Source organism: Impatiens glandulifera, chromosome 4, assembly GCF_907164915.1.
Source record: "Impatiens glandulifera chromosome 4, dImpGla2.1, whole genome shotgun sequence".
NCBI classification, from domain to species: domain Eukaryota; kingdom Viridiplantae; phylum Streptophyta; class Magnoliopsida; order Ericales; family Balsaminaceae; genus Impatiens; species Impatiens glandulifera.
This window is the reverse complement of record NC_061865.1, coordinates 59,085,423-59,096,782: the sequence shown is the minus strand read 5'-3', so window position 1 is coordinate 59,096,782 and position 11,360 is coordinate 59,085,423. Positions and strand designations below refer to the sequence as shown.

At 25.8% G+C, this 11,360-nt stretch overlaps 1 protein-coding gene across 1 annotated transcript; it reads right to left on the bottom strand.

Moving 5' to 3' along the window:
- Nucleotides 1-7,698: 7,698 nt before the first annotated feature.
- On the bottom strand, nt 7,699-8,950 carry LOC124936233 (U-box domain-containing protein 33-like). The gene is made up of 4 exons (XM_047476714.1): nt 8,559-8,950; nt 8,330-8,448; nt 8,139-8,257; nt 7,699-8,036 (listed from the first exon to the last, which is right to left on the bottom strand). The coding sequence occupies exons 1-4, from the start codon at nt 8,827-8,829 to the stop codon at nt 7,853-7,855; spliced, it is 693 nt and encodes a 230-aa protein (XP_047332670.1). The 5' UTR covers nt 8,830-8,950; the 3' UTR covers nt 7,699-7,852.
- Nucleotides 8,951-11,360: the final 2,410 nt, after the last annotated feature.

Genomic DNA, 11,360 nt, shown 5'->3' with positions numbered 1-11,360 from the left:
TATATATATATATATATATATATATATTTTAGTAAAAAAATTAAAAATACATATTAAATATGTTAAAATAACTTAACAAAAATAGTTTAGCATATAATAAAAATAAAATTCAAATGTTTGTTAATTTTAAAATCCTAATAATTGAATGGGATCCACATGTTTGATAATTGAATCCAAGCTGGAACCACATATTTGATCAACTAGGTTTGCTTATCAACTCGACTTTATCAATTAAAGATTTTTTTTTTCAATTTTTTAATTTGAACCGTAAGTCTTGTTTGATTCATAATAGTAAACAGCTTGGTCAATATTTTTTGAAGTGATTTGTGTTTATTTAATTTAAAATGTTTATTAAAATGAAAATATGTATGGTTGCTATTGTACATAGTAGTTGTCCCCATCAACAATTAGTTTAATTTATTTTTCATATATACCAATAACTATACTTAAAAGATTATATATAAAAATACATTCAAATTTAGTGAAAATAACCTTGTTCTTAATGGACAAAATAAAAGTAATAGAGAAAATATGTGATTATTATTATAAATTTCTTTTAAATTCGGAATATAGCGATAATATAGTATGAAAAATTTAAATAAAAATAAATAAATTTGGGTTCAAACTTAAAGCCCTGTTGTGTTATATATTTTTTACTTCCAAGATTCTTATGCTATAAAAGAAAAAAATAATGGAATATATATATATATATATATATATATATATATATATATATATATCCAAATAATAAAACTTTGAAAGGTGATTCAAGTTGATGATGACATTCAAATAATTGAAAGTGGACTTCAAGAGGTGGTGGATGAGAGTGAATGATGAAAGGAACAAGAACTTGCCACTAAACAATTAATTAATTAATTAATTTATATAAAAGACTTTTTAAATAAAATTGAAATTTATTGTCATTATTTTCCTTTTAAAAAATTCATAATTTCTAGAATCTTTAACATGCAAGTTTACATTTGTTTAAATGTGTAGTAGAGTTTAAAATGGGTACGTGTAAGGTTCGTTAAATTCAAGTAATATAAGATATTAGTTGTTATCTCTCGCCATTCATATCTTCTAAATTCGTTAACAAATATTTTTATTTTTATTTTTTAAAGAGATATATATTTCAGGATCTTTGTCAATTTTGTCTAGTAACGTCTTGATTTTTTTATGGAAGATTAAATAAAAAAAATAATAGTATATTATTATTTGATATTGTACATTGTCATAATCGTTTAACTATTGTAATCATTTTCCATTTGACGGTTTACATGTATAATATAAACTGAGTATTGGTTGTGACTTAAAAATGTTTTAAGAAGTAGGGTTTAATCCATTTACATAATATGGTCATATGGGGTGTTTTCCTAGTATTGTTTCTTTAGCTAATTTTTTCCCACAATTATACTTTATTTTTTTCACGGTTATAATTTATTATACAATGTCTATTTTAAAAAATTAAATAAGTCCTAATAAATAATAAGACTAGTCCAATTACAATTAGTAACAAGTATAATAGGAATAAGATGTAAAATTAACACAAATAGTAAGACACTAAACTAGAAAATATCACCAATATAATTGAGTCATTTTATTGCTCTCTTTTCTTCCATATGTCACATTTCCTATCTGAAAAGGGATCATTTTTATAATGTCTATCTCTAATATGGAAATACTCCTATTTGAAAATATCTCAAATTCATAAATAATCAACAATAATGCTAGTTTTGCTTGTTTGAAAAAATATATATATTAAATATTTTGTTGTTGAGTTTAAATATTTTTCTCTTGATATTACGTGGTTTTTGTACTCAGTAATAGGAAAGAGAATAAAATGAGATATTTGGTTGGTGGTTTTGATTACACTATATTGATTTGATTTTCGGATACTAATAAATCATCCAATCCTCTCTAAATTGGGAGGAATGAATCCCATTCCATAGCAATACATTTTATTTCCCATTATATCCACTCTCCTATTTTTTCTCTCTTATAATTATAATTATATATTATATATATATATTTTATAATTATATTATTCATTATTTTATAATTAACATAATAATAATTTTTTATTTATTTATGAAATAAATAATTTCAATTATTTAAATAATATTAAGGAATCATTTAAAACAAAATTTTAGTAATAATTACAATAACTAATAATAATATAATTAATTTTAAATATTATATATTAATAATAAAATTAAAATTAATTAATTAAAATATAAAACTAAAAATAAAATAACAATTTTATATAAAAAAAATATTTAAAAAATTAAATATGAAATATTTTTACAAAAATTATTATTAAAAAAATTATACCATGTTATAATATATTATTAAATAAAACATTATATTTAATTTAAATATATTTATCTACTGTTAATATATAATATTTGAAAGACTTTATATTATATTATTTATATTTAATAGATAATTATTTATTTATAATTAGTAAAAAATTAAAACATTCAACAATTTTTTGTTATAAGTATTTTTATTTTTATTTTGAAAAAATATAATTAATATAATAAAATATTAGATGTTTATATTTATTAAATTATGTCACTTAAATATTTTATATATTTTAAAAAATTATATTATAAAATAATAATATTTTATATTTTTAATTTAATAAAAAATTTTAAAATATTAATCATAGTTTTAATAACAAAATTATATTTATAACTTTTCTCTTATAAATCCAAACATTATCAATCGGAATGTGGGAATGATTAAAACTATTAACCAAACACTACACTTCTATCAATCATACTCATTCTCATTCCACACATTTATCAATCCCAATTCTATTCCCATTCTTTTATTTGAACCAAGCACTCCATAGATTTTTTTATTTATTTTAATTTGTTGATGATTTTATTATTATTTAAATCTGCATCAGTATATAGCATAACTTGGTTATATATATGACTGCTCGTAATTATTGCGATCTTTGTTATGAATTAACTAAGAACATCTCATTTAAAAAAATATATACATTATATGCAAAAGAAAGTATATATATAGAAAAAAATAAAAAATATCAACCATATGTCACTTTATTTTCAGAACAAATTAACTTATCATACTTTAACAAAGAATCTAAAAATTAAAATTTGGTGAGCTTTAAAATATTTTGGGTAAGTTAAAAATATAAAAGAAAAATTATTAATAAAACAAGTAAATTAATGTGAATTCTTGCCTTTCTTTTAAAAAAAATTAAAAAAAAATATTAAATTAAATTAAAAAAATTAAAAAATTATGGGTCACATAAAAAAAATTAAGCCTTGCAACCACACGATTCTAAAGTCATAGGGTCTAGATTATGTCATATATTTATATTTAGACTTTAGAGGTATTATTTTCATCCACATTACTTCCAAAGGCCCGTCCGAAATAGGCTTATTTAGTTTATTTTGGTTAAAGTGGCCAAATAAACTTGTATGAAATATGAATAAGTTTATTTGGGTATAATAGGTTTTGGGACATTTAAATTCTCACTGTTGTTAAAAATTACGGAGCGTACCACTGAATAATAGAGTTTAATAATTTAAAATTTAAAAAAATTAGTAGGGGTAAAATGATATTTTAAATAGAAGAATAAAATAATTGAAATGATTTAAGTGATGGAGAGGAGGAGAGAGAAAAATCAAATTTAATCTAAAAAAACAAATGTTATTTTATATACGTCTCTAACATTATTTCGATGACTACCTGATAAGTGGTAAATATTATAATAATTTTAACGAATAAATTATCGCGTATAAATTAAATCAAACATAAATTAATAATTATAAAATAAACTGAATAATTTAAAACAAATGAAAATGAACTGAAATGATCATTAACCATCTCAATAAGATTAAAATGATCAAATTTATTGAAATATTTAAGAAATAAATTGAAATGTACACTTCCGTAATAAATATGCTAGCTAAAGTATAAAATAATTGATGTTTATCTAAATTTTGTTTTTATTTATTGAGAACTGGACATATTTTATTAATATATATTTTTATATGGCCGACAGTGATATGTCACGTATTCCAAAGACATGATTGTATATACATAACCAGTCCAATATATCTGACGTGTCTCTTATTGTACCTTAGTTTTAATATTTAATATTTATATTGACATTGGTTATTTGAAAATAATTTAAATATTTAAATATCCTCCTATTATTTATTATTTTAACTAATCACCTACTTTATTAATTAAAATATTCAACAACTCCTTTTTATATAAAAGTATTATTTTAATAATTTAACATAAATTATTATTTTTTTCATTAAATAAGTTTTTTACTTTATAATTTAAATAAACCCAAATCAAACCCTTTCTTACACCAAAGAACTTGTTTGATATAATTTAGTTTGATATTATTTTTTTTAAATTTTTATCCAAACCCCCTCAATCGATCTTATTATATATCTTTTTATCCATCAAATTATTAAATTTATTAATTAAATTATTAAAATATCTTTATTTTATTTTTATATAAAAAAATATTGTAGAATTCAACAAATTAAAAATCCAAACAAATTTACTTTCTCATCAAACAATTTTTTTAATATAACTTATTAAAAACTTTCAAATAATCAACAAACAAGCTTGAGCCGCATTAAATTTCTTAATTTTCAAATATAAATAGTATAAAGTTGTATCAAAAAGACATACTGCAACTATTTTTTAGATATCACATAACAATTATTCTTAAGTTAAATATCAGTTTAATATATAATATCATGTAAAATATTCGATCTAAAAGAGTAAAATGTCACTTAATATTAATAAAAAAATGATTAATAATTGTAATAATAACTGTTTATAATTAATTATTTGAAATATGTATGTTGATTTGCACCCACATATATATATTTCAAATAAAAAGATTGGTATCTATATTTGTGGCTTGTTAATTTGAATACTAGTCTGTCACATCCACATTTGTTAATAATTTGTGATAAATAAAAGGACAAAATAAGTATGAATTGTAGATTTAAAAAAGTAGACCTAATTATCATTGGTAAGGCTGGCTGGCAGTGGATATATTAGTGGGGGTAGAAAGAAGTTCCAAAATGCATGCAAAAGTGATGGGGACTCACATCTACTTGATAATGACTTACCTTCTTCTCTAGGAACTTGTTTGATCTTGGATTATTTGAAATTTATAAATTTATAATCTTGTTTGATTAAAAAATAAATTATTTCAATTAAATTGTTAAAATATCTATTTATATTCACAAAAATAAAAATAAAAATAATTTAATATTTTAGTTAATAAATTAATATTTAAAGTGATAAATGATTTAAACCAATACCAAACTAGTTGCATACTCATTAGTGCTTCCCTTGCCAATCTCCACCTACCCATCATTTTTTTTTTCTTTCTATATATATAATTATAATTAAATTACAAGTAGAATCCTATATTGATGAAAATGTGTAATAGTATATAATAATTTGTCTTTTCTTTAAAATAAAATTAAAAAAGTTAGTCTCAAAATTAAATAAAAGTAACCACATACAAACATATACTTATAAATTATAATTGTAGAGAAATGATTGGGGTTGAATTTGTGAGAAGAAATTTTAAAGAAAATGATTTTTCTTTCTCATTGGTGTAGCCATCTAGAAATAAGAAAAATAGCCATTGTAGAGGGCCTAGCCCACCAGATAGCTACTAAAATTAGGGTTAGGGTTTGGATAAAATTTAAAGCTTGGGCTGACTTTGAGCAAACCTTGTCCTTTTGTTGGATTTATGGAATTATGGGTAATAATTGGACCCATTTAAAATTATTATTTTGGTATGAATTTGGATATTGTTTGGATGTTTTTTTTTGAACTTGAATTTAGAATTACCATGAATTTAGATTATTTTTGCTGTATTTTTTTTATATAAAGAAGAAGTATGATTAATTAATGATTTTATTTGTACAAAATTTTTCATCAATTATGACTTGTGAGCATTTGAATATAGTAAAATAACCTTTTTTAAAAAGATTGTGTACAAAAAACTTTATCTTAAAATAAATAAAATTTGAATATTTCAAATAACCAAACCTAAAACTTATCTCAACCACACTCTAGAATCTAGATATCTACCTAAGGTCCAAAGTAATCAATTTGGGTTGACCATAATTTGCTCAACACTATTTATCCATAAGAGGTCATTGTGAAGAGTATTTCACATCTAATATCTCAAACAGATTGTTAAAATAAGTTGCTCAAGCTTCCAAGAAAAGCACACACACATATTTTGTTGTCTATATTTTTTTTATCGAAATATGAAGGCTACCGACGTCATGATTCATCGCTTCAATCTTGTCATTCTCAGTGAGAATTGAACATAATTTTTTTAATCTTTGAAATAAAATTCTTTTTACTCTAACTACCTAAATAGGTTAAAAGATATCGTGGATGAATTTACCTCAACACAATTATTGTCACTAAGAATTATTCCCCGCTTCATTTATTTTATTTCTTTTATATATATATAATTATAATTAAATTACAAGTAGAATCCTATATTGATAAAAATGTGTTGTATATAATAATTTGACTTTCTTTAAAAAAATAAATCTCAAAATTAAGTAAATGTAATAACATACAAACATTATTGTAAAAAAAAAACAATAATTAAATATATATTCATGATTTTCTTTGTCATAGGTGATTAGGTGTAGCCATTTAGAAATAAGAAAAATAGCCATTGTTGATGGGCCTAGCCTACCAGATGGCTAATAAAATTAGGGTAAGGTTTAGGATGAAATTTGAAGCTTGGATTGACTTTGAGCAAACCTTGTCCTTCTGTTGGATTTATGGAATTATGGGTAATAATTGGTCACATTTGAAATTATTTTTTGGTATGCATTGTGATATTGGTTTGGTTGTTTTTTTTTGCAAATCTAATATCAACTTGAATTTAGAAGATATAGTGTTGAGAAACATAAAATTATATGTAAATTCATTTACTTTTTTTAGTTAAAGAACATTACCATGAATTTAGAATATTTTTGCTGTATTAATTCATGATTTTATTTTTACATAATTTTTCATCAAATTGATGACTTGTGTGCATTTGAATATAGTAAAATAACTTTTTTTTTTTGAAAAACATTTGTGTAAAAATAACTTTATCTTAAAATGAATAAAATTTGAATATTTCAAATAACCAAACCTAAAACTTATCTCAACCACATTCAAAATAACTACCTAAGGTCCAAAGTAATCAATTTGCCCACAAGAGGTCATTATGAAGACTTTCACATTTAATATCTCGAACTGCTTGTTAAAATAAGCCGATACACACACATATTTGTTGTCTAGACATTTTTTCTTTTATCAAAATATGAAAGCTACCGACATCATGATTCATCGCTTCAATTATGTCATTCTTAGTGATAATCAAACATAATTTTTTTGATCTATGAGATAACTCTTTTTACTATAATTACCTAAATCGGTTAAAAGATATTGTGGATGAACTTACCACAACACAATTATTGTTAATTTTTTTCAAGTACCTCAAATAAGATATTACAACATTATAAAACAATGCGATGTCTTGATACAAACACTATTACATTACGTTAATTAATTCACACCACGTTATCAAATTAATTTTCAATTTGATTAAGAAAACATACTACTATGTGTGGAATTATAATAAGGACTTAATCATATCATTCATATAACTTTCAATAGTTTAATTAAATAAGAGTAATTGTTAAGACATTTTAATTAAAATTATTGAATGGAAGAGGGTTTCCATGATTACATAAATATGATCCTCCCTTCCATTTTTAATGTTTATCATGTAGAGCTTCTGTTAGTTTTATTTGCCTGAAAAGCATGATATACAATCAAAGAACTTCCTCTCTGGTTGCTGTCGCCGGTCCACGCTGTTTCTCCGGCGACCTTCCTGTCGCTTCTCACCTTTGTGGACGATCGCGACCTCACAAAAGTCCGGCGCATTTTTCTTAACAAAATCCCCTTTTCCCACTCCATTCATCAACAGCCTGCAAATTAAACCGAAAAAAATGTGTATTGACTAAATTGATGGGTATTAGCGACTTTTTTTTATTCGTGATTAAAGGTTGAGTTTTTACTAGTGAAAAAACCTCGAAGATGGTGGTCGTTTGGATCCCATGACAAGATAGGTAATCTCGAGGATAGAAATGAGATCAATAATAGCTTTCGCAGTTGAATTACTCTCCACCAATACAGTATCAACCATCACCTAAAAACCAATCATTCATCATCAAAATATTATTTTCATTTTTACATATTCAAGTTGAAGAAGAGATGAAACCTTAGCATCGTTACACAATTGAATGTATTTCTGCAAAATGTTCCTCCGCCGGTTATTATCTTCGTTAACATAAACCCTCACCTGTTCTTCAGTTAATTGACTTCTCGATAGTCTTCCAACTACGATGAATATTTTCAATCAAGAAAAATGTATTGTACCGTCGCTAATTCTATTACCGACGTTTGTTTTGAATGTTTAATGAGTTTTAGCGACGATTTTCAAATAATACCTGGAGTTGGGATGTATGTGAGGGGTGGGAAAACATGAACTAGGAAGATTCGAGTTGAAGAAGAGACAACAAGTTGATTATTAAGGACCCATTTGAGAACATCTAGTCCATCTTTCCCCACAGCTACATAAACATCTTTTTTTCCATTCTTGTTAATATCCCTGCAGCTGCTTTCTTCGATTATCTCCACGATCTCCGGCGACATCTCTGGCCAGCTACGTCTATAGTTTGAAACATGGTCAGCCGGAGATCGATCTCCCAACTCTTCCATCTCTCTTTGTTCGACTATTCAAGATTTGGCATAGAAAAATGAAGAGATTTTGGAGAAGATATCAAGGAAGGGAAAGGAAAAGAAAAGGCAGATGATGACAACATAATCTCTTTGGTCTCAAAGTTGTGTGGGGGTGGGGGGAGGGGAGAAAGAAGAAATTAAAGAAGATTCTCTTTTGGTTTAAAGACAAGGCCTAAATGTTGAATCATCAACCAACAAAACAACCATGATGATAATCTTCTTTTGTCTAGTTGTTCTAATAAAGTATATCCAACCCTACTAGAAAATTATTGAAATTGAGTCCTAAATACCGAATTTCGAGGCTACCAAATTTCATTTGTCGACAACAAAATTCTATTTGAGATGGTAATGTTAAACTTCTCCTCTTGTTGATGCAACATTCACGTTGACTCTCTTTTCCGAAAAAACACATGAACCAAAAAATACCAGTCTTTTTTCTTGTGCACGATTATTGTTTTAATGCGCTTAGGAAGACTAACCAAGATAGTATCAAAATTCAAAACGTTTCATAGAAAGATGTATTACTTTTGAATTTGGGAGAGGTTGATATTATCCCAAAATGGTGATTTGTTTTTCAAACTTGTGTTATTATGATAAATTTATTTGCTTGATTGATACTCTTAACTCATATATTAGTGAAACAATCATATTATGGATATCACTTTGCATTGTGAATAAAAACTTACTCAAAGTTTTACTACATATATAGTAAATGAAAACTTTTACCAATAATATTTTAAGACAGGGACAGACAATCTTTCCTTTTTCCCTATCTTATATGGATCATTCTTTCCTTTTTCCCTATCTTACATGGATAATTCTGTCTCTTTTCTCTTTCACAAGTCAAATTTGGATGACTCATTTGTTGCTTTGTTGTTTGGATTGACTTTGGAGCAAGTTGTGTGCAATAATTGGTAGTCTTGTGACCACCTTTCCCATATTGATCATTGTTACACTAAAAAAAAATAAAAAAATTGGTTGGCCTCTAAACATAATATTATTCAGAAAAAAAACTTATAATAATCTAACAAGAGCATACAAAATATAACTATGCTAGGACAACCTTGGTAACATCAATTATGTTATTGATTGAGATGTTACAAAAACCCTAGTGTTGCAAAAATACTCAAACACCACATTAGCAATAAAATTAATAGTTGTTGACCCTATATTAGCCATAAAAGTCAATTGTCGAAATCTAATCTTCACATCATGATTCACATCGGTATGGTAGTATTCACGGTAGTATTCACGAACTTAACCACCTCACATTTAACTTTCATTTATGGCCATAAACTTTTTTGGGCACTAAGAGTGTGTGCCCTTATAGGAGGGACCCTAGCTTAGCTAACCCATTCACAATGCTAGTCACTTTCCTTTTTATGAAATGGCAAATGAATTCATTCGTTAAGGGTCGACTTAAGTCATTTCAATTAGGAAAAAGTTGATTAAAGGAAGGATTAGTTTTATTGCTTTGATGTAAAATGGTCGCATTAGCGTCGATGTTGCAGTCAGTACATCATCAACACAATGTAATATACTTTTTTTTTTGTAAATGGTCCAAATGTGAAGTCTTAAACCCATGACTTGAGTTCATGTGTTCTACCACATAGTTATAAGTCTCCACAACATAATTTAATATACTGTTAATTGAATTGTTATTAAATAAACTATTTTCTAGTTCATATTCAGAAATAACAATGAGCACAAAAGGATAAACAAAGTGAATAGAGTTTTATTAGGATTTCTTTACTTTTCAGATAGTTCCAAACCCGGGATTAGAGCCAGGATACCACTACCATGGTTCTACGACAATCCAAAGGTTGTACTAGAGATTGTACCTTCCATTTTATTTTAAATATCAAACAAACTCCAAATTTTGTTAAATAAGATCATGTTAGGTCTTTTAACTTTCTATTATACTATACTCTTGAACATTGGATCTTTGTTTTTTCATGCCATGTCATGTAGCTGCAGTGGTACGTGCTTATGGATTCAGTGCTAGGAAAACAAGATGCTTAAGGATTCAGTGCTAGGAAAACAAGATTTTTTTCCCTCTATAATCTTCGGAAAAGAAAACCTTAGATCCTAAAAGTGAGAAATGGCCCAATTAACTCATTGGATGAAATAACTACTTTTTTTTTTATGTTTCGAGAATTGATGTGATCCTCTTGAAAAGTATCAATTTCACGATCCAAATCTTCAACGACCAAACCACGAGCAATCGGCTCACATATAAACACCTTAACACTCGCAACAGAACATCTCTAACCGAACCATTCACTACTCCCCTACACATGGCCTTAGTTTACTAGTCAACGCATACCTAACAAGTTAGAATCTAGATGATATTCCGGGACCCAAACTCTATCCCGCATCATTGAACTCCACATATTCATAATATAGAAGGAAAAACTTCTTTCTAATGAACAAGAAATCCACACAAGATTAATGCCCCTTACCCACCATATCCAAAGGGGTGACCAAACTTTTAGAACAACCAATGAATT